Raw genomic sequence first — 23,999 nt, 5'->3', positions numbered from 1 at the left:
TTTAGAGAAACGCCTACTCTTTGATCACTAACTTTCTACAGAAGTGGAGAGATGGAAGAAGCTATTGCTTCAGTGCTGCAGCCCTCCTGAGGTGGCAGATAAAGCCAAGTAATGGAAACAGAATGAAAGAGGGAAGATGCCCACGGCAAAGCTGCCCTGTGACACTGAACCAGAGAGGGTAAAGCAACCAATAGGCTAAGTGACCCAAAATCAACCTTTAACAGCGTATCAGAGAAGTACTGAAAGGGTTAACAGGGCCATTTTTTTGTATAGACTATTATCAAAGTTACTTTAAGTAGATATAAGCTTTGCCTACACTACCACTTTTGTTACTCAGTAGTGTGGGGAAGAAACCCAAACCCAAAACAACCCCCTGACTGATACAAGTCTCATGGACAGCATAAGGTCAGTGGGAAATGCTCTCCTGTCAACAAAACTACTGCCACTCATTAGTGATGGCGAAAGAACTCTCTCCCACCTACACACAGGAAACCTTACAGAGGCACAGCTGTAGCAGTATAGGTCTGCTATAAAGTCTGTAGTTTAGGTATAGCCTTAAGTCTTTGAATTGTTAACCTGTATTGTCAGAGAATTAGAAGTAGATACTAAGGCTGTGTCTACATTAGTGCGATCTTGTGCAAAAGTGGCTGCTTTTGCGCCAAAACTTGCTGCCTGTCTACACTGGCCACGAGTTCTTGCGCAAGTACACTGACTTTCTAATGTGTGAAATCAGTGCTTCTTGCGCAAGAACTGATGCTCTCGCTCAGGAATAAGCCCTCTTGCGCAACTGTTCTTGCACAAAAGGCCAGTGTAGACAGGCAACATGAATTTCTTGTGCAAGAAAGCCCTATGGTTAAAATGGCCATTAGAGCTTTCATGTGCAAAAGAGCGTCTACACTGGCATGGATGCTCTTGAGCAAAAGCACATCTCTTGCGCAAACGCACATGCCAGTGTAGACGCTCTCTTCTGGAAGAGTTTTTGCACAAGAACTCTTCCACAAAAGAGTTCTTGTGCAAGATCATGCCAGTGTAGACGTAGCCTAACTATATTCGTCTGTGCTTACCTATATTTGTGAAGTTTATCAAAGTGACCTAATTAGCTTGCAGGTGATAATCTTCTATTCCTGTGTTACTATACTTCATTGATTCAGAGATCAAAAAGGAATATTAACATCTAAAGAAAACTTACGGTGTAATAATATCATTGTCTATATTTTTCTTTCTTTGAAGTTTTTAGTAGACTGTCTATGATCTGCATGAATGGTTAATTACCTTATGGTAACGAATGCGGCTAGTTACCAGTGTGTGACTAGGGAATAGAGATTTCCTTCACGACAACTTTGTATATTACCTATTCTTCATTCAGCAAATGCCTGTTGTGATGTCTGTTGCTACTGATGATGTATCTGCTAGAGAACTATAACAGAACTGTAAGGCCTGAAACTTTTTCCATCTCACATCTGCTTCAACTTTGACTGAAGTTCAAGTCACAAGACTGATGCGAGCCCTGGACTATCTGAGCGAATTTTCACAGAAAAATGTCACAGACAAAAGAGTGGCAGTAACTTTATTGGCAGAAGAAAGTCTCCCACTGACCTTGTTCTCTCCATGAAACATATCAGTCAGGGGCTTGTTTTGGGGTTTGGTTTGGACTAACCTATTGAACCAATTCTAAAAGTACTTTTACAAATCTCTGTTATGAAACTGACTTGGCCCAGGGGTCCTTGGCTGCAGCCTGTAAAGGCCTGTATTCTGGGCAGGGCCGGCGAGCCATTCCTGCGCTCCAGGCAGCAGGCACGCGACGCATGTGCGGCCCCGCCCCACGGCACGCACCTTACGAAACTCTCAGCCCCACCCCTGCCACGTTCGCAGAATGAATTTTGTTATGTAAGTCAATACGAAGGGGATGTGTCGCACATCTCCATATTGGTGCACATAAAAACAAACTGTTCTGCATATGGACATAGAAATTAGAGGCACCATTACTCCTGCTCCCTACTTCCCCTCCTGAAATCCCATCGCCATACAGCAACCAATTATGGCATTAATCAGAAAGCAGCATAAAAGCCTCTGCCCCCACTTTTCCCCACCCAGAGGTAGCCAGCATTACCTTTTGTTGCTGACAGGCGATAGAGAATATGGGGAGACCTCGTTGCCATCATCTGGACTGGAGCGTTTGGTGCTGAGGGAATACTACACAAAGAAGAAAGCATTGGATACAAAATCCCCACAAAGTACAGGCCTCGATGTGTCAGAGAGCACCTACAATGTAATGAATTGATACATTACCTAGTCAGGGGTCCCTCCAAAATCCTGCTTGGTGGTAGCCCCCATTGTATTTTACTTCCTATTTTCTTCAAGATTTAAAGGTATCTTGAAGGGAAGGGACTGATTTAAAGCTACACCGAGAAACTAATTTCTGTAGAATTTTAAAACCGCTACGTCATTTAGCTAGCACATCAAGACCACGTGTTGATTTGCTCATATCTGTTCCAAAAGACCAGACTTTCAAAAACCTTCATAACTCAGGAAAGAAGAGGAACTGCGGCTAGCTGCAGATATACAGGCCGTCAATGGACAGTTTCCACTGGAATTTGTTAATTCAACCCTCCCTAGTCATTCCATACTACTGATGACTCATTTTAAACCGTGGCTGAACTTAAAATAGCTACGACGCTCCACACCTTCTGGCATCTGTGAGGAATTCCCATTCTTCTTGAGAAACCAATGCAGACCAACACAGTGACTCCAACCTACCGTGAAGAGGCTCTTCTTCTCTGGCGTGGATGGCTGCAGTCTCCTGTCCTCTGTCTGAGGGTCCTGGACTTTCTCAATCCCTGCTCCCAGCAGTTCATTCTTTAGCAAGGCTGAGTAAGCAAGGCCATCTGTTCAAATACACAAACCAGCGAATGAGCAGAGAGCTCTCCATCAGTGGTTCTCATCCAGAGGTACACAGTGGTCTTCCAGGGGCTACATCAACTCATCTGAATGGGCTGTGAAGACCAAGTTATCATATTCCCTGTGGCCCACTAGCTAAGGCAGCAAGCAAGATGCTTGCACGGCTGTTGCCCATGCTCTATTTGACTTCAGACTCAAATCAAAAGCTAGATAGAGAAACAAACGGTACAAAACACATCTACCTTTGCCATTGTCTGAGGTAGCATCCTTTGCTTTTCTGTTTTGACTTGGTGACTTTTCATTTTCCTAGAGGGGGGAAAATATATGCTAACACACACTCCAGTCACTGCAAAGAGCTCACCAAATTCACTTTTCTTCCCCCGCATACTAGTGGGAAATGCACCACCATCTTAAACAAGCTGCAACAATGCAGTCACAATGCACTTTAGGAGATCACAATCGTGATGCTGAGGCACCAAGTACAGATGCAGCAAAAGAGATGGCAAGCGGACAGTGAAGTAGTGCAATGGGTAGGGGAAGGGGAAGGCAATACTCGGCTAGTCCTCTGAAGTAGTTTTCCTGCCAAACAAACGTCTTTAACGCTGGGAAAACTCACCCTTCCTGCTAAGAAAGGTACCTATTGGGGGAAACACTCACATTTATCCTGTGGAAGTTAATGCTCCAGTTGGCCCCAGCTCTTGAGGGAATGAAACGGTCGCCATGTTTACTGGGGGAGGACACTGGAGAGTTGGAAGGTGTCAGTGTTCGTCTCATCTCAACTACCTGAAATTTTAAAAGTCACGTATGGAGAAACACTGCAAGAAGCAGGCAGGAAAAATGTTGGCTCACAGTGAGCTCTGAAAGGCAGACCCCAAGAATCTGTTTCATTAGGGCCAAATTAAGCTGGAATGACAGAACACACGCTTTGTCACCTTACAGGCCTAGTAAGCACTCCTTACACAGGTGCAATCCCCCCTGAGGAGTGCTAACAGGAGCACTGAGGGAAGCTCTCACTCCATATGCTCCGGCTCAACAGCGGAGATCAGCTGGTCTGAAATCAGGGCAGCTGGAGGCAGGGCACTATTTGTTTCGGAGATGGTTTCATGACTGGAATCCCTTTCCCTTTTGGTCTGAAAGGCCCAGATGTTAGCAATTCAGGCACTATCACCTCACGTAAGCATAGCTGTATTGTACCTACAGGAATCTCTCGCACCCAAATGATGTTACAGTTAGAATTGCAGGCACTCAGGCCTGTCTTTTTTCCTCTCCTTCCAGAGCACGAAGCCATTGATCACTGCCCTGAGAGTCCAGCAGGAAGATCCCTGTACCTTGCTCTTCCCTAAGCCTTTGGTTGAGTGTAATACCTGCTCTAAGTACACTGAGTGGCCACTCCTGCATATGAACAGGAGCCCTGGTTTGGAGTGGGGGCGTTCACAGTGAAAACAGCAGCTTTTATTAAGATAAGGTAAGTACTGCAATGCTTCCAAGCCCTTCTGGCATCCTATGGCAGCAAAGTCAAGGCTGCCGTGTTGTGTGGGAAAATGTCACCTTCATACTATCCCCTGGTTCTCTAGCATTTGTTAGTCTTCCATAGTGCTAAAGTTCTTGTGGTGGGGATGTAAAGGGACGTTCTCTTTATATTTCTTGATTTTGTTCGCGATATCGTGTGTAACCCAGCAGTGTCCCTTCAAGGTGCATTCAAGCATCAATTGTCATTTAAATTCAGCACTGAACCTAAATTAAGCAAGTAGAATCTCTGCAGGACTATAGCTATGTGTATATCTTAAAATCTTAGCCATGAGAAAAGATACTATGGAGTTTGTAGCAGATATTCACCAGAACCAACATTCTAATCCCCTGGTGGAAGGATTATTTCAGTAAAAAGCCATTTATGTGCAACATTTCAGCTTGTTCCAAGACTTGGTAAGATACAGAGATCAGAGATCTCAGTCTTTAGAATATTTACTCACTTTTCCCAAGGCAAAGAAAGCAAGAACAGTGAAATACTAATATAAAATGGATGCCATGGATTAGACCACGTCACAGGCTTGTAACATTTTGAAGGCCTCTTCAAGTAGAGACAAAGGGTGCAATTTGGAACCTGTCACAGCATACAAGGACTGTAAAACACTGGGAACCAGCTGGAGGACAAGTCTCCCAGAACAAGTGTCGTTTAAGGAAGCTATAGGCCTCCCTGTAAAACCCACCACAAGGACACACCGGGGACTGGAACTCAGTAGTGCCAACCCCAACTGTCCAATAGTCAAGAGATTGGTTTAAAAATCTGATAAAATTAAAATGTGTGGCTCTGGGTGCATCTGAGTCACATGATCAAGCTTTCTTCTCCAGAGATGAAGGTGTGAAACATTTTTTAAAACATGAACTAAGATTCATGTAATCACTTGTCTCTAGGATCAGGGACGTAAAATAATACATCAAATCATAAAACCACAGGTTTGGGAAACCTCAGGGGGTCACCAAGTCCAACCCCTTGCCCAAAGCAGGACCAACCCCAACTCAATTATCCCAACCAGGACTTTATCAAGCCAGGAATTAAAAACCTCTAGGGATGGAGATTCCACCCCCTATCTAAGAAACCCATTCCTGTGCTTCACTATCCTCCTAGGGAAATTGTTTTTCCTAATATCCAACCTAGACCTCCCCCACCACAACTTGAGACCATTGCTCTTTGTTCTGCCATCTGTCACTACTGAGAACAGCCTCTCTCCAGCCTCTTTGGAACCCTCTTTCAGGTAGTTGAAGGCTGCTCTCAAATCCCCCCTCACTCTTCTCTTCCTTAGACTAAGCAAACCCAAATCCCTCAGCCTTTCCTTGTAGGTCACATGCTCCAGCCCCCTCACCATTTTTGTTGCCTTCCACTGGATTCTCTCCAATGTGTCCACATCCTTTCTGTATCAGGGAGCCCAGAACTGGATGAAATACTCCAGATGTGGCCTCACCAGTGTCGAGTACATGGGAACAATCACTTCCCTAGATCTGCTGGCAATGCAAGTCACAAGTCTCATAATAAAACTGCAAGAATTGGCAATATTGGGCCACGTAGCATAGCACAATGGTGATTCAGGGTGGCGTCAGCCTACAGTGCCCCTTGGGTCCAGCTGCTGAGCCCAACTCACAGCTGTCATTTCAGGCCCCAAACTTGGGACACACAAAAGCGGACCTTTGACTCCCTTCCACTGGAATGCGACGCTTGTACCATGCCTCTCCCAAAGGATTTCCAAAGAATTTACATGGCTTTTAAAGGGAAACCATGGCTCACCAATTAGAATTGTTTGAGTGGGTCAAACAAACATGTGGACAAATGTGATCCAGTAGATATAGTGGACCTGGAGTTTCAGAAAGCCTTTGACAAGGTTCCTCACTAGCGGCTCTTAAGCAAAGCAAGCAGTCTTGGGATAAGAGGGAAGTTCCTCTCATGGTTCTGTAAGATTAAAATATAGGAAACAGAAGACAGGAAAAAACAGTCACTTTTCATAGTGGACAGAGATAAAGAGGGGTCTCCCAAGGAGCCGTACAGAGATCAGTACTGTTCAACATACTCATAAATGATCTAGATTCTAGACAAAGGATAAATCAGGGAGGTGGCAAAGTTCGCAGATGATACAAAATTACTCAAGAAAATTAAGTCTAAAGCAGACTGTGAAGAATTACAAAAGGGATCTCACTGGGTGGCAGGGCAAGAAAATGGCAGAAGGAATTCAATGTTAATAAATGAGAAGTGAAAATATAATTCCAACTATATTACAGAATGCTGGGGTCTAAGTTAGCCATTACCATTCAGGAAAGATCCTACAGTAATCATTGATAGCTCTCTGAAAACATGTGTTCAGTTTGTAGCGGCACTCAAGAAAGCAAACAGAACGTTAGGAACCAATAGGAAAGGGACTGATAATATAGTGCCACTACATAAATCCATGGTATTCCCACACCTGAAATACTGAGTGTAGTTCTGGTTGGCCTACCTCAAAGATATAGAAGAACTGGAATCCATACAGAAAAGATCAATCAACGTGATTAAGGCTATGATGCAGCTTCCATACGAGGAAAGATTAAAAAGACTGGGTCTGTTCAGCTTAGAAAAGAGATGAGTAAGGAAAATAGGATAGAGGTCTATAGAATTATGAACGGGATGGGAAAAGTGAACAAGACAGTGTAATTTACCCCTTGACATAACTCAAGTCACCTGACAAAAAATGATCTTAAAACAGATTAAAAAAAATGCGCTTCACACAACACACAGTTAACCTGTGGAACTCATTGCCAGCAGATGTTGTAAAGCCCAAAACCATAACTGGGTTCAAAAAAGAATTAGATGAGTTGGTGGAAGAATTCCATCAATGGCTATTAGCCAAGATGATCAGAGATGCAACTCCACATGCTATATGGCCTTAAGGTTCAGACTGCCAGATCTGATGACTTGATGACTGGGAATAGATCACTTGATAATGGTCCAGTTTGGATTATTCCCTCTGAAGCATCTGGCCTTAGCCAGCATCAGGAGACAGGATACTGGGCTAGAGAGACTACTGGCCTGACCAAGTATGTCCATTATGATGTTCCTGGGATGTAATACACCACTGAAATGCTGGATGGTCTATGTGCCAAGTCCATCTATTGTTTACCCCCAGCATTCAGAAGATTTGCTAGCTTAAAAAGACCTGTGTGCTATTAAGTAGCTCACATAGGAAGCTAAAGGATAATAAAGCACCTTACAGCTCACAGAATAAAGTCCGTTCTTTACCGGGGGGGGGGGGGGGGGGGGAATGTGGGGAGGAAATGCCTGACAGTCTCCTGGGAGGATCATTAAGTAAATGTACAGACTTACACTAGGCATCGTGTTTTCATTCTGGATGTTGATCTGGCGTAGGAGACGTCTCTCATAATCCTGGTCCATGGTGGATAGGGGTGGCTGGGGAGTCTAACAGTACCAGAACTTTCTATTCATGAAGTCTAGCCCGTAATCAGTCTGCTGCAACAAAACAGGAAGAAAGTCAACAAATGGTGCATACTAACCTGCTGCCACCACATTTCATCTCTAGCCCATCACCCACATGAGACATAAATTAATTAAACCACACAACCATTATGAGAAGTACACAAATGTCATCCCGCTTCTACATAATCTGTGAAGGGAAGCACAGAGAGGCTGAGCGAGTGGCTGGATCACAAACAGAAACTAGAAGTCCAACTCTTAATCTTGAGCTATAAACACAAGTCCATTTTGCCTCTGTCACACACACATTATTCAGACTTTCAAATGGTAAAGCCTAGCACAAAATCAGTGCACTAGCGGGTTAGGAATATTACACCACACTATGACCCTCAAATCTATTTAAAATCTATAATTCTGGGTGGATGATGGGTCCTAGTCTCCACTGACAACTGGTATATGCTTAAAAATTAGATCGATCTAGTCACGTTGCTCAGTGCTATTAAAAATCTCACACCCTGCTTGGATAACCAGTATAGACCAGCTAGGTCAAAGGAATACTGTTGATCTAGCTACCTCAACCTTTTTGGCCCATGGACCACCTGGCTCAATGTAAACCTTTCCACAGACCACCAGTTGTTAATGGAAACTCACCATTAATTACATAATTACAACCGAGCCATTTTGCTAGCGCTGCAGCTAAGGAGAATGGTTTAATTTAAATTATTAAACAGCTAGATTTCACTTTCTCATGTTAGTTTATCAAACTTCATTTTAAATTAAGTATTAATTTATGCCCAACACAAAAGGTTTCAATGCTTTCTTGATTTATGGCAGGGGTGGGGAAACTTTTTTTGGGTCAAGGGTCACTGACCCACAGAAAACTCAGTTGGAGACCACAAGTGAGAAGCAAAAAAACCTGCTCCCAAAACCCCCGAACCTCACTGATGTGGACCCCAACTGAGATACCTCACTTCTCTGGTGCTGGAGCCCCATGGGATGAGGGGAAGGGACAGCGAGGACTGAGGTTCAGGGCTTCCCATAGGTCAGATTTACTTTTCTGGTAGATTTTATGGGGTGGAGACAAAAATGAGGGGTTCAAGTGTGTGGGACAGGGCTGCTAGTGGGATAAGGATGGGAGAGGGAGGTGGAAGGTAGAAGGGGGAAAGTTTGGGAGATCTGGGTGAGAGGAGGGTGCAGAAGGCAGCTGGGGGGATGGAGCAGGACCAAGGGAGAGTGAAGTGTGTGGTACGGATGGATGGAACTCTCTGGTCTGGCACCCTTTGGACCTGAATGGTCCCAGATAAAGGATTTTTCTGGACCATGGAAGGTCATTTCAGGTCCCCTGCTGCAGCCCCTGCCACTGGGCTTTCTGGCTCCCCACTCCCTTGCGCCCAAGCTAAACAATGTGCCTGACTCCTGGCGCATCCGTCCCCCACAGCCTAGCTGAGGCATGCGCCGGTTCCCGGATGGATGTAATAGTATAGTTGATTAACCAATAAGCAAAAGCTTACAGGTTAGTGCTATAGACTACATGCATTTCCCTCTCCGCCTCTCCCTGCCAGTACATTTTTTAGCAGGCTGGCCAGGAGCCTGGCTCAGTCCTGGCTTGCAACAGGTCCAGAATCTACTCCTGCTGCGGCTCTGCATTTAAAGTCCATTAAGAGCCAGGGGGGCAGACAGCCCAGCTCAATTCTGGCTTGTGCCAGGTCTGGGAGCTCAGACCCCTAACCCCCAGACAGGGACTGCTGCCTCTCTCTCAGAAGCAGCAGCACAGGGTGACAGGAAGCTGGTCTGCGAGGGGGGGCTGGTTTTTAAACTGGCTCCCCTCACAGACCAGCTCCCACCTGGCACCCCACACTGCTGCCTCTGCAACCGTGGCTGCTGGCCCTGCCCACGGGGACTATAGAAAAGTCGACTAACTGATAAAATTTCATGAGGTTACTCGACTATTCAATTAACCGATATTTAACATCCCTAGTTCCCTGACACCCCTTACCCCCCGCAGCCCAGCTGAGGGACACACTGGTTCCCTGTCCTCCTCCCCCCATATAGCCCAGCTGAGGCTTCTAGCTGCATTCAGAGCCTCAAGGCTTCCCGGGACACTTCACTGCTGCACAGGGACATCAGGACAGATCAAAAATTGGGACTGTGCTGGAAAATCCAGGACGGATGGGCAGTGTAGCTATAGTAGCCATGCCCAGACTATCTTTCAGTCATAAGAATAAGGATGATGTGATTTCAGAACAGATATTCATTCACATTTTGTTGGTACAATTTTAATAAAATGTGTCTCACAAAATTAAACATATTGAGGTACCTTATATTGCAAAATAGCATTATCTTTGAAGTTAGATTCTGTTTTATAGCTTCACAGCTACTTACAGAATTTATATCATTAGATGACAAGATCACACTTTATCACGTGTTTAAACAGAACTTCTTTGCTTTCAGACATGAGAAAGGACAGCTAAAGACTTCATCTGAAACACTTTTCTCCTATACTGCATAGTCATGCCAATGACTGGGAAATGTGCATGACAGTGGCTGGCTTAGTAGAAATGGATTTTACAGCTGTGGAGGGGCAACAGGTAGCATATATATTCCAATTTTATTGCCAGCCCACAGACTACATCAACAGGAAGGGATATTTCTTGATAGTGCTGCAGGCACTTGTGGATCACCATGGGCATTGCACAGACATCTACATGGGGTAGCCTGGAATATGTATGTTAAGGACTAGTCAACTATCCGATAAGCAAATGCTTATCCAATAGTCAGTTGACTCCCTTGCTGCCTCTGTTATACAGGCGAAGAGGGAGTACTTCAAAGGGGCAGTGCTGCACAGCTGAGCCGGGGACCAGCGGTGTGGCGCTACCCCTCTGAAATGCCAAGGCAATGTTCAAAGGGGCAATGCTGCCTGGGGCTCCCCAAGGCATTTCCGCGAAACTAAGGATCAGCTGGAGAGTCCCCAGATGATCCTGGGTTCTGCTGAAATGCCGCATGGAGCCTGGGAGCAGCTGGAGAGTCCCCCGCTGACCCAGGGCTCCGCGAGACATTTCAAAGCGGCAGGGCAGCATGGAGCCCGGGGTCAGCAGGGGACTCTGAGTCCCCCACTGATCCCAGGCTCCACGAGGACACTTCCGCTATGAAATGCGCAACAGTCCCTGCTGGGGATTCTTGTACATTTCAAAGCTGGCCCACAGGCAGCCCGGAGTCTGCAGGACTTCCTGCTGGCCCCCAGCTGCACGCGGAGTTCCACATTCCTCCTCTGAAACGTACAAGAGCCCCAGCGGGAGCTCTTGTACATTTCAAAGAGGAAAGCAGAAGTTCCTATCGACTAGACGATGGAAATTCCATCAACTATTCGACTAATAAATTAACCGCTAGTTAACATCCTTAGCCTGGAAAGATGCATGACACACTCATTTTCAGGAACACTGGTTAGTACAGAAATCTGCAAGCAGAGAGACTTTCTTTCCAGGCCACACACTTACAGTGGGAGGGATGTGAAAATACTCATTGTGATCCTCAGAGATTCAGCTTACTCCTTGCAGCCCTGGCTTATGGAACCATACATGGGCACTGGGCAACAGTAAAAAGCATTTAACAGAGTGAACAGGTGCTGCATGGTGGTCGAATGCACCTTTGGGAGAGTGAAGGCAAGATGAAAGTGTCTGTATGGCAGGCTAGACTTGAGGACAATATTCCCATGGTTATCAGAGCTTGCTGCACTTTGAGTAATTTGTGTGAAAGGAGGAACTGTTTGCTCAGTGACGGAGCACTAAGGCACAGTGCTTGGCTGAAGAGTTTGAGCAGCCAGACATTAAAGCTGGTAGAGGAGCCCAAAGGGTTGCTGTTAATTTCAGAGAGGCTTTGATGATGCATTTTAATAAACCTCAGTTTCTTAAAGCACCTCCCCCCAACACAACATCTTGCTTTCAAAGCCTGCACCTGGGATCACAGTGATTGATCTGTGAGATTACTGAGCAGTAAATAAAAGAGTTGAACCATTATAACAGTGTGCCTTTATTCATCAGGAAAACAGTGCACTGAAAAGCAATAAAGTACCCCCAGGGCTGGTAAGGGAGGTACTGGCAAAGGATTACAACTCACAAATGTGATTAGGTCCAAGCATCATAATCAAAGTTGGGAGGGGGTGGAGTGCCTGGGAAAATGACAACTCCCAGAGAGGAAAAAGGAATGTGAGGACATGGGGGGCGGAGTTTGCTGTATTCAGCATTTGTATTGATTGAAAACACTTCATGAATCAAACCTTCCCTGCTTTTCCTAAGGTAATTGCCTTATCTGTTGCAACTTCTCCAAGGCAATGTGCAGAGGGGCTGCTAAGGTCTCTATTCAGCATAATGTACAAAAATGAGCCTGTTAGCACCGAGTCATATATTGTACCATTTCACTGACAGACTCCTTTCCCATTCACTTTCCTGCTGATCTTTGCAAGGAACACATCTCGCCTGGTGCCAACATTGGTACAGTTTTGGTGCCAGGCCAAGGCCAAGGCCACGCTTTTTATCCATGGTGTTTAGTTGTGTGTATATGGGGGGGGGGAGAGGGGGAGGTAGGAGGGCACGCAGCACCGTGGAGCCGGTGCTGGGTAGGGGGGCTGGCTTTTAATCTGGCTCCCACCAGCACCAGCTCCTACTCCCCCCTTGCTGCCTCTGGGTGGGGGAAGGGGTGAGGGAAATGCATATAATCAACAACATTAACCAATAACCTAGGCTAATACAGACAACAGAAATTCCAGACAGGGCTAAAAAAATTCTCTTTGGAGGAACATAGTTTAAATTATGCCACTCTTCTCCACAGGCAAGTAACACCCCGACATCTTCCTGCTCAGAGTAAGCAAGGAGACCAGAGCACAGCTTCTCCAGGCTTGTGGCTTTTACCTTGCTCCATTTATGTTCCGCTTTGGTTCCTATGGAGCGATTGATGAACGGTACAGGCTAGTGTCCCACAATAGAGGAGGGGACAAAAGCTATACTGCCATGGAATCTGAGGCAGAAATTTTACAAGTACCTCTCTAAAAGTTCTGATCGCCTCCCTCTGCAAGATTCCACTGAGATCACAGCAAACAAATGTTCTGCTCAGCCATATGGATTAGCTATGCAGGACTCACAAAACACAACCAGCTCCCCACTTTTCCATGCCCTCAGCCCTTGCACTCCACAAGGCACAGCCACTTACCCTGTGTCTCATCTCCTGCTCCACAGAAAACAGTTGCTCAGACTGGCTACACCAATCCGCAGTGGAGTGTTTCTGGCAGCCAGGAACGGTTTTTGACAACTCCAGTGGGAGACCTTGATCCTCATCCTACTCATGTACTATTTTGTCCCCTGGGTTAAATCCTCCATGGAAGGCACAGACGCAGTGCAAAGTATCCACAGGGCTCTTGGCAGGGAAGGTGCAAGGATAGCGACTAGCTCTTCAAAAAATGGCAAGTCTTTGGTGAAGCACTGGAGCACCAGTTCGCTCCAAGGCGCTTAGGATAGGTTTGTCTCCATTCTTTAATCTTCATTCTGCACTGCAGCATGCCCCCTTTTCACACAAAGTGTCATAGAATCATAGAACCATAGAGCTGGAAGAGACCTCAGAAGGTCATCAAGTCCAGCCCCCTGCTCTAGGCAGGACCAATCCCAACTAAATCAACCCAGCTAAGGCTTTGTCAAGCCGAGACTTAAACACCTCTAGGGATGGAGACTCCACTACTTCCCTAGGGAACCCATTCCAGTGCTTCACCACCCTCCTAGGGAAATAGTTTTTCCTAATATCCAACCTGGACCTCTCCCACCACAACTTGAGACCATTGTCTCTTGTTCTGTCATCTGTCACTACTGAGAACAGCCTCTCTCCAACCTCTTTGGAACCTCCCTTCAGGAAGTTGAAGGCTGCTATCAAATCCCCCTTCACTCTTTGCTTCTGTAGACTAAACGGACCCAAGTCCCCCAGCCTCTCCTCATAGGTCATATGCTCCAGCCCCCTAATCATTTTGGTTGCCCTACGCTGGACCCTCTCCAATGCGTCCACATCCTTTTTGTAGTGGGGGGCCCAGAACTGGACACAGTACTCCAGATGTGGCCTCACCAGAGCCGAATAAAGGGGAATAATGACATCTCTGGATCTGCTGGCAATGCTCCTCTTAATGCAGCCTAATATGCCATTAGCCTTCTTGGCTACAAGGGCACACTGTTGACTCATATCCAGCTTCTCATCCACTGTAACCCCCCAGGCCCTTTTCTTCAGAACTACTACTTAGCTGGTTGGTTCCCGGCCTGTAACAATGCTTGGGATTCTTCCATCTCAAGTGCAGGACTCTGCACTTGTCCTTGTTGAACCTTAACAGATTTCTTGTGGCCCAATCCTCCAATTTGTCTAAGGCACTCTAAACCCTATCTCTGCCCTCACGCGTATCTACCTCTCCCCCTAGCTTAGTGTCATCTGCAAACTTGCTGAGGGTGCAATCCATCCCCTCATCCAGGTCATTGATAAAGATATTGAACAAAACTGTTCCTAGAACCGAACCTTGGGGCACTCCGCTAGAAACCGACCACCATCCTGATATCGAGCTGTTGATCACTACCCGCTGGGCCCAGCCTTCTAGCCATCTTTCTATCCATTTATCAAATCCACATTCCCTTAACTTGCTGGCAAGAATATTGTGGGAGACCGTATCAAAAGCCTCGCTAAAGACAAAGTACAGGCAGTCCCCGGGTTACGTACAAGATAGGGACTGTAGGTTTGTTCTTAAGTTGAATTTGTATGTAAGTCGGAACTGGTACATATTGTAGGGGAAACTCTAGCCAAACATTACTCCAGAGCTCAGTTTTATTCTCCCACACCTCACTTCCCTCAGTCCTTTATTCTCAAGCTGAGGTGTCTGCTGAGAAAAGCCACTCCATGTCTCCCTGGTCTGCTGGAGGGGGGGCGCTAGCTTCGCGTCTCCCTGGTCTGCTGGGGATAAGCAGCTAGTGCGGGTTTGCCTCACCCCGTTTGTAAGTAGGGATCCGATGTAAGTCGGATCCATGTAACCCGGGGACTGCCTGTATATCACATCCACTGACTTTCCCACGTCCACAGAGGGAAACTCATCATAGAAGCTAATCAGATTGGTCAGGCACGACTTTCCCTTTGTGAATCCATGCTGACTATTCCTAATCACTTTCCTCTCTTCCAAGTGCCTCAAAATGGATTCCTTAAGGATCCCTTCCATGATTTTTCCAGGAACTGAGGTAAGACTGACCGTCCTATAGTTCCCTGGATTGTCCTTCTTCCCTTTTTTGAAGATGGGCACTACATTTGCCTTTTTCCAATCATCCAGGATTTCTCCCCACCTCCATGACTTTTTAAAGATAATGGCCAAAGGCTCCTCAATGACATTTGCCAACTCCCTCAGTACCCTTGGATGCATTAAGTCCGGGCCCACGGATTTGTGTACGTTTAGCTTTTCTAAATAGTTCCTAACCTATTCTTTTCCCACCAAGGGCTGTCCATCTTCATCCCATCTTGCATCGCTTAGCGCATTAGTCCGGGAGCCCACCCTGTCCGTGAATACAGAGGCAAAGAAAGCATTGAGTACTTCAGCTTTCCCCACATCATCTGTCACTATGTTGCCTCCTTCAACCAGTAGGGACCACACACCCTCTCTGATCACCTTCTTCCACCTTCTTCTTAACATGCCTGTAGAAGCCTTTCTTGTTATCCTTCACATCCTTAGCCGGTCACAATTCCATTTGCGCTTTCGCTTTCCTGATAACTCCCCGGCATTCTCGAGCTATACATTTAAACCCCTCCCTGGTCATTTGTCCAAGTTTCCACTTTCTGTAAGCTTCCTTTTTGTGCTTAAGTTCACCAAGGATTTCCCCTATAAGCCAATCTAGTCTCCTACCATGTTTGCCTCTCTTGCTACACATCGGGATAGTTTCTTTCTGTGCCTTCAATAAGGCTTCTTTAAAATACTGACAGCTGTCCTGGACTCCTTTCCCCTTCATGTCAGCATCCCTGGGGATTCTACCCATCAAATCTCTAAGGGAGTCAAAACTGCTTTTTTGAAGTCCAAGGTGTGTATTTTACTACTCTCTTTTCTTCCTTTGGTCAGGATCCTGAAATCTACCATCTCCTGATCACTGCTTCCCAGGTTGTCACCCACCTCCACTTCCCCTATTAGTTCCTCCCTGTTTGTGAGCAGAAGGGCAAGCTGCGCATGGCCCCATGTCAGATCCTTCAGCACTTGTACCAAGAAGTTATCCCCAACATTCTCCAAAAACTTCCTGGATTGCCTGTGTACTGCCGTATAGGTTTCCCAACAGATGTCTGGGTGATTAAAGTCCCCTACGAGAACCAGGGCCTGCAATCTGGAAGCTTCTCTCAGTTGTCCGAAGAAAGCCTCAGCTACCTCATCCACCTGATTCGATGGCCTGCAGCAGACACCAACCACAACATCACTGCTGTTGTTTGCTCCTTTAAACTTAACCCATAGACTCTCAAAAGGTTTTTCTCCCTCTTTATACTGGAGTTCAGAGCAATCATAGTGCTCTCTTACATACAGTGCAACTCCTCCTCCTTTTCTCCCCTGCCTGTTCTTCCTGAACAGTTTATACCCTTCCATGACAGCGCTCCAGTCATACGAGTCATTCCACCAAGTCTCTGTTATCCCAATTAAATCATATTTCTTGGACTGGGCCAGGGCCTCCAGTTCTTCCTGTTTGTTGCCCAGGCTTCTCGCATTAGTGTACAAACACTTCAGGTAACCAGTTGATCACCCTATCTTCTCCATTCGAATCAGGGGTCCCCCTTTGTTGCTCATTCCTCTTTGCATTTCTTCCCGGTATCCGACTTTCCCACTCCCCTCAGGTTTTGGTCACCGTCCCCCAACAAACCTAGTTTAAAGCCCTCCTCTCTAAGTTTGCAAGCCTGCCCGCAAAGATGCTCCTTCCTCTCATGGTTAGGTGGATCCCATCTCTTCCTAACAATCCTTGTGCCCGGAACAGAGTCCCATGGTTGAAGAAACCAAAGCCCTCTCTGCGACACCATCTGCACAACCACGCATTTACTTCCTCAATTAGACGATCCTTGCCCAGTACTTTCCCTTCAACAGGGAGGATGGACGAGAACACCACTTGAGCTCCAAATTCTTGGATCCTTCTTCCCAGCGCTACATAATCCGCAGTAACCCACTCAAGGTCATTTGTGGCCGTATCGTTAGTTCCCACATGGAAAAGCAGGAAGGGGTAGCGATCCGAAGGTTTGATCAATTTGGTAAGCCTTTCAGTCACATCCTGAATGCGAGCTCCCGGTAAGCAGCACACCTCTCGAGATTCCGGGTCCGGACAGCAGATGGATGGCTCAGTCCCTCTTAGGAGGGAGTCCCCAACCACCACCACCCATCGTTTTCTTTTGGGGGTGGTGGCCGTGGAACCCCCATCCCTAGGACTACGCATCCCATGCCTTCCAGTAGATGGTGTCCTCTTCCGTTTTCTTCCTTGTGAGGTCCCTTCCAAAACATTCAGCACTGCAGAGCCTGTGGAGAGAGCCTGAAAGCGATTGCTTACCTCTATAGCATTGGGGGATTCCTGTGCTGGCCTTTTTCCCCTTCTAGAAGTTACAGGCTACCAGTTCTCTTCCTGGTCTCTTACTGCCCTCTCTGCTTCTTTCGCCTGCCGTGCTTGAAGGATTAAATGCTGCCTTCCATGGAGGAAGTCTTCATCCTCTCTGATCGAGCGTAGGGTCAACACTTAGGCCTCCAGTCCTCTAATTTTTTCTTCCAAAATGGCGATCAGCTTGCACTTAGTGCAGATGAAATCTGTTCTTTCTTCTGGGAGGAAGACAAACATGGCACACTCCGTGCAGGTGTCCCAGTTCCTATGGATCACTCACATCTGGGACTGAACAGACTCCTCTCCCCATACACTGATCAGATCTAACAGCTCCAACAGTTCAAATGGGGGAACATTTGGCGTGATGGCCGGATATGGGCATCTCTGAAGATGCCATGAGACCACTGCATGCTGAGCCAGCACGTGGGGAACGGGATGCCCAGGTGTTCAGGGATATACATGTCATGAGGCTTGCAAGGAGACAGGCAAAGTAGCTGGTCATCTGGCTGCAGGGCAGGAATCAAACTGCTGATCAGAGGGGCTGATTGGGAACTGTGGACAAGTGCGAGTGATGAGGAAGAACACCAGGTGGGGGAGGAAAGGGCGACCCCTGCTGTAGGTGCAGGATTCCCCTGCTATTTCCCCAGGACTCCCAGAGGTTCTGGCCCCTTGTCTCTTCCACCCATGGCATTTGGGGGTGGTCATGTGCCCCCTCAGCTCCTCCCTCATGCATCATCCCTGATTGTGGGCCACTTCTCCCAGATCAGAATCAGTGACAACATGGCTCCATTTGTCTACACTGGATGTTTATAACCACAAGGAGGAGAAAAGAAAAGAAAAAAAGGTTCGTGTCACTAGAAGTTTTGTCTTCAAAATAGTCATTTGTCATGACAAAAGTTCTGCTGCAGTTCTTGACGAAAGACACTTTTCCCTCAAGAAAATTTGCCAGTGTAGATAAAGCCTCAGGTTGAAACTCACCAAAGCAAAAACTGGAAACCAGGGATGTGAAAGGTTAACCGGATGCAGCTGGCATGTACCAGGCTCAGGCTGCTCTGGCCAGGCTGGAGCAGCCCCTGCAGGGTGGGGGGCCTTCCGCCTGACCACAGTGGGCAGGGTTTGAGCAGTCCCCCTTCTTAAACATAATGTTTAACTGGTTAATTGATTAACTGATTAACTAATGGAAATGGGATTTTACATCCCTACTGGAAACCCCAACATTTTACTGCTACTGAAATACAAACATTTGACTAGGATAGCTGTTTTTAGAAAGCCTTTGCAGAAGATTTCTTTGGAAATATATTACCCACATTCTAGGACACTGCTTACTTGAAATCTAGTCACTTTAAAAATAATTCAGAGCTGTTCCAGGTACCATGTCTGCCTTGAGTTCCACTGCACATTGTGTAATTTTATCATTACATTTTCCAGTAAAAAATTTCTCCAATGAGATTTTTGGACAGAAGCACATAGAAGAAGCAGCCTGACTGCCTGCATCTGACAACACTGAGTTTATATCTCTTCTGCATAGATGGATGTTACATTAACCTTTCCTTTACTGTAATCTTCAGCGTTACTTGTACCAAAAGGAGATTTTAAAAGCTGCATTTCTCATTGCTCTATATTAACATTGTCCCTTTAATCTTACTTTTGGTTTAGTATGTTCAAAAGATTTTATAACCCCTTTACTCTAGTCTCAAAACCAGAATTTCAGGAAAAACATCGCACTACCTAGTAGGAAAAAATGGGACTAACATCTGTTTGTGCAGCAATACAACTATAAGGGAAAACCAGCACAAGATATCTCCACCTACTTGTAATCATGCTACTGAAGCTGTTGAGCATTTTAATTCAAATCATTGGTAACACACAAGATGTGTCAGTTTTATAGCAAGTTAAATATAAAAAGTAAATTTAAGTTTGTAAGACCTGGGACTCAGTGAAGAAGTTTCCAAACTGAAGGTTGTGACAACAGTAGCTCAGTCATATTTCATATCCTGTACATTTTACGATACACTTTCATAACAAAAAGAGTAGACTTACCACATTTAAAAAGGAAGGGAGAAGAGAAAAATGCTGCACCAGGGTAAAAAATGCTCATGGTGTTTGTTCAGCTATATAATTTTCCAGCTTGTGTAAGCTTAAAATTGAAACTGTAACATTATTTTAAGACCAGATGTTTGAATTTAATTACTGGTGTCTAGAATTTTTTTAATTACAAAGAGAAACAATAAATAGAGGAAGATTGCAGGTTGGTCAACAGACTTTGCCAGACCCTGGATAAGGTGATAGAAATGTAGCCGTGTTAGTCTGGTGTAGCTGAAACAAAATACAGGACTATGTAGCACTTTAAAGACTAACAAGATGGTTTATTAGATGATGAGCTTTCGTGGGCCAGACCCACTTCCTCAGATCCTGGATAAGGTGTGGGGGGGGGGGCATTATTTTGGTCTCCTGGAAGGGGTGGAGAATTGGACGGCAAGGGTGGGACTAGCCTCCCCCAGCCTGCCCTTCATCACTTCTTGGTACATGCCGCCCACAGCTCCAGTGGCAATATAAAGGGCTGCTGCTGTTTCTGCTGTAGTGGTGGCGACCTAGAGCTCCAGACCCTTTTAAATCATTGTCCCCTGTTTCTCCCTGTCCCCCCATGGGAGGGCCGGCCACAGAGGTTCTATTGTAAATAGAACAGCATCCAAATAAATGCAACTATTTTGTCAACTAGTTAAACTGGTATCAACGTTCTCTCTCCTGATCTAAAAAAACCAAGATTCTAAAAAAGATCATAATTCAATTTCTTTCACTATAGAATATTATTCCATATTTTGTCTTGCTGAACACAGTTAAAATGAAATTAGTCAGATTTTAATTCAAAGAAGAGCCTTTTCAAATAGTTGAAGTTATCTATTTTTGCTTTTGCTTTTTTGCAACAACAGAAAAAAGTTAGAATAATGCCACCAGTAAATTCAATTCTTATTTTTCATATACACAGCTGGTCAGCCTTGGAACTAGGGATGTAAAAGTTTAGCTGGTTAACACATCAAGTGATGCTTATCGGATAATCTCCTGTTTTAATTGGTTACACGGTTAATGTTTTTAGAAGTTTTAACATCCCTACTTGGTTAATAGTTGCTTAATTAGTACCAATCTAACCCACTGAATATATGCACAACATGCACTGTTCTTCAGTTTATAGTTTTATAGCTTCAAGAGAAACATTTTTACAGTTTACATGCTGAGAATTTTTATAGTAAAACCAAGTTGAAAAAAATCTACTCAAGAACAGAAGAGCTGCTCTGAGCTTGGACTAATGTGCTTCACGATAGCTTAATAGTATAAATAGTAAGAAATACAAAATATCATCTGAAGCTCTTAAAGAGCTTTCCAGCAAAATAAGATTCCCAAATTTTACTGAGAGGAAAACTGAGTAGGAAAGCGGTTAAGTGATTTACTTAATGTCACACAAAGCAAGGTTCAACTCGTTAATAATCATGTATTTGTGTAAATGTGTAATCACTGAATTTTTAGCGGTTACACATTTACATCTGGGGGGCAGGTGGGAACTGGTGCTTTGCGGGGAGCCAACAAAGCCAGTTTCCTGTGTGTAACAGCTCCCACCTCTCCCCTTGCCCCCGCCCTGATAACAGAGACAGCAGCAAGGGAGGCAGGCAGTTCCCTGGGAGCCAGTACACAAAAGCCAGCTTCCTGCCTATTCCGGCTCCCACCTGCCTCCAACCCCCGACTCCTGCGCTGCAATGTGGGGAAGGGGCAGGCAGGAGCTGGCGCTCACATGGGGAACCAGCTTAAAAGCTGGTTACATGTTTACTTAAATGCATTTAAACATCCCTACTGCATACCCCAGGCTTCAGCATAAATTAATTGATTCACAACAGCACATTGGAAGAGAGAAGTAGTAACAAGCTTCAGCCACAAGTGACATCAGCTAACACCCTGAATGCCTCACAACCAGCACGCAACAGAGACAGCTCTTATGGCCATGGACACAAGCAATATTTCTGTGCCCACAGTGCTGGACTTCTCTGTAGCCTGACACACTGTATCAAAATATAGTGAGTGGATACAAAGTTTTATCAGCAGCCAATTTGCAAACATGGTCCATGGAAATAACGCAGGTATCTGTAGGGTTCTACCCACAATCCATACCCCCTCCTTCTCCTCTTACTGAGATAGCGAGATGCCATGGGCTCAACTGTCCATGGTACGCAGATGACATTCAGCTGCCCATCTCATTTGCAACTGGTGAAATAACCACTACTGAAACATCGTTGTGCCTACAAGTCAGCTCTGCAATGCACTCAGCAAAGAGCAAAGCAATGCTGCTCTGAAAGGGGAAACACCTTGAAGAATTACCCAAGTGTCTCCACCTTTTGTTAAAGTCTCTCAGTCCCCATTCAAAGTAGGGATGTGAAAGTAACTATTTACACTGTTCACTGGGCTCATCAGTTAACCTGCACTGTTACACACAGAGCTCCCCGCCACCCATTACAGAGACAGCAGTGCAGGCAGCAGCTGCTTGTACCTTGTGTGCAACCATTAACATTTTCAGCAGTTACACAATTAAACACATTTTAACATCCCTAATTCAAAATGGCATAGAGCCTCAGAGTCCTGCTTGATTCCTCACTAACCTCAGCTAACTAAGTAGCATAGTAGGTAAAAATCCCTACCCCATCTCCAGCTTGGCAGGAAATGTCGTTCCTTAGCCAGAGACAAGAAATTGGCCACAGAGATCCACACATCAGTCTGCTCCACTCTAGAATTCATAATTCACTGCATTTGAAGCTGAATTTGAAATCAGAACATATGATCCTGCTGGCAATCTCTTCTACACACAGCCCATACTCAAGTACTTCCACAGCCTCCCAGTCAGCTTTGATAAATGATTTTTAACATCCCTAACTTGTGTAAACACGTAACCACTGAAATTTTTAGCAGTTACGTGTTTACACACAGGGGGGCAGGTGATAGCTAGTGTTCACAAGGTGCCAGCTTCTAAGCTGGCTCCACATGAGTACCAGCTCCCGCCTTCTCACCCCATGCTACTGCCTCTGTGGGAGCAGGGCTGGAGGGGAGGGTAAAAGGGGGAAAACAGGCAGCTCTGTGGGTGCCAGCTTCCAGTGTGTACCAGCTCCTGCTTGCTCTCCCCGCTATGCTGCTGCCTCTGTGAGAGGCAGCAAGGGAGTGGGGGTTTGCATGTAACCATTACAATTAACTGATGAGCCCAGGCTTATCATGTACGTACATGGATACACACCAACATCCCTAGGTTCGATGCCAGTTTAAGCCTTGGTTACTAATTTTCAAAGCAATTATTAGAATCACATACTGAACACTGTCTATGAACCAGAGATAGATGTGTTTCTCTGGGACAATGCAGGTCACAGGGAGGAGGAAGCTGTGTGAGAACTGGGGAGGCAGGATTCTCAATCAAGACGATGTGACTATGGACTAGGGATGTGAAAGGCTTAATGGTGAATCAGTTACCCAGTAAGCATTAATCTTACCAGCATGCTTATCTGGTAATCAGTTAACCAGAGGGCCCAGCTGGCGAGTGCAGCCCCACATCCACCCATAACAGCCACAAGAAAGGTTATTTTCCACGACAGGTGTAGCAGGGACATGTTGTGAATGACTAACTGTGGAGCCATGAGCCTTGTGAAAACCAGGTTCCAGTCCCAGGGAGAAAAGGCTGGCATATGTGAGGGTACAACTTGTCTAGACCTTTAATGAAGCAGCTTACTAATGGGTTGGTGTAGATCCATTTCCCTCGTGCCCCCTGGTGAAAGGCAGAAATGGCCACCAGGTGAACCAGACTAAATATGTGGCCAGACCCTGTCACCTTAGATCCAACAGATAATCCAGAGGACAGTGACTGGAGCTTGCTGTGGAGGAATCCCCTTCTGTGGGGACCAAATAGAAAAGTGCTTCCACTTGGGGTGCATCTACACTGAACCATAGGTTAAAGTAAGATGTGCAATTTGAGCTACACAAATTGTGTATCTTATTTAGATGTTATTTCAAACTAGCTTATTTCGAAATCTGGCACGGTCTACAAAGATTTCTTTTTAAATAGATCGCTGTTCCAAAACATCCCTTACTCCTCGTGGAATGAGGTTTACAGGGACGTTGGAATAGCGAGCCCATTATATTTTGAAATAACAGGTGTGCTCAAAAGACACTGAATAGCTATTTTGGGATACCTCTGTTGCTGCAGTGTAGACGTAGCCTTGGACAGATAAGTAAACCTTGTGGAAGGTTTCCTACTGCCCAGTAGCACTTCATGAACTGATTCAGAGCATCAGCATTCAGCCCAGATCAGCCAGGGAGTTTCCAAGCCATGAGGTGGAGAGACTCCAGATTGAGGTGACACAGCTAACCTTGGTCCTGGGTGATGAGATCCAGAAACAGGGAAAGAGTTATGGAAGAACAGAACAGAGTATGCCTAGAACCCAGTGGTCTGACATAATTTGGGCCCAGGCACAGGAGGAACGGGATAAGCGGTTCACAAAGGGAAGCTGAACCAG

At 45.7% G+C, this 23,999-nt stretch overlaps 1 protein-coding gene and 1 long non-coding RNA gene across 6 annotated transcripts in view; one reads left to right on the top strand and one right to left on the bottom strand.

Annotated features, from left to right (window-relative positions):
* The window catches only part of FZR1 (fizzy and cell division cycle 20 related 1), a 42,100-nt gene that overhangs the window by 11,731 nt on the left and 6,370 nt on the right, over positions 1–23,999 (bottom strand). Inside the window, exons 2-7 of one of the 5 annotated variants that reach the window (XM_075903279.1) lie at positions 23,676–23,859; positions 7,745–7,888; positions 3,556–3,681; positions 3,141–3,204; positions 2,758–2,885; positions 2,111–2,193 (exon numbers count right to left, since the gene is read on the bottom strand). In XM_075903279.1, the coding sequence (XP_075759394.1) occupies positions 2,111–2,193; positions 2,758–2,885; positions 3,141–3,204; positions 3,556–3,681; positions 7,745–7,813 (470 nt within the window). In that variant the 5' untranslated portion in view covers positions 7,814–7,888; positions 23,676–23,859. Of the gene's footprint in view, positions 1–2,110; positions 2,194–2,757; positions 2,886–3,140; positions 3,205–3,555; positions 3,682–6,178; positions 6,341–7,744; positions 7,889–23,675; positions 23,860–23,999 lie in introns of those variants that run through there. The other 4 variants (XM_075903281.1, XM_006114797.3, XM_075903278.1 and 1 more) reach the window with 4 other exon arrangements.
* Positions 3,419–5,013, top strand: LOC142819050 (uncharacterized). Its single transcript, XR_012896739.1, has 3 exons — positions 3,419–3,531; positions 4,174–4,363; positions 4,879–5,013. It is a non-coding gene; the product is annotated as an uncharacterized LOC142819050 (long non-coding RNA).

This window comes from Pelodiscus sinensis, chromosome 19, assembly GCF_049634645.1.
Source record: "Pelodiscus sinensis isolate JC-2024 chromosome 19, ASM4963464v1, whole genome shotgun sequence".
Classification (NCBI taxonomy): domain Eukaryota; kingdom Metazoa; phylum Chordata; order Testudines; family Trionychidae; genus Pelodiscus; species Pelodiscus sinensis.
This window is presented reverse-complemented; position numbering and strand designations above follow the sequence as displayed.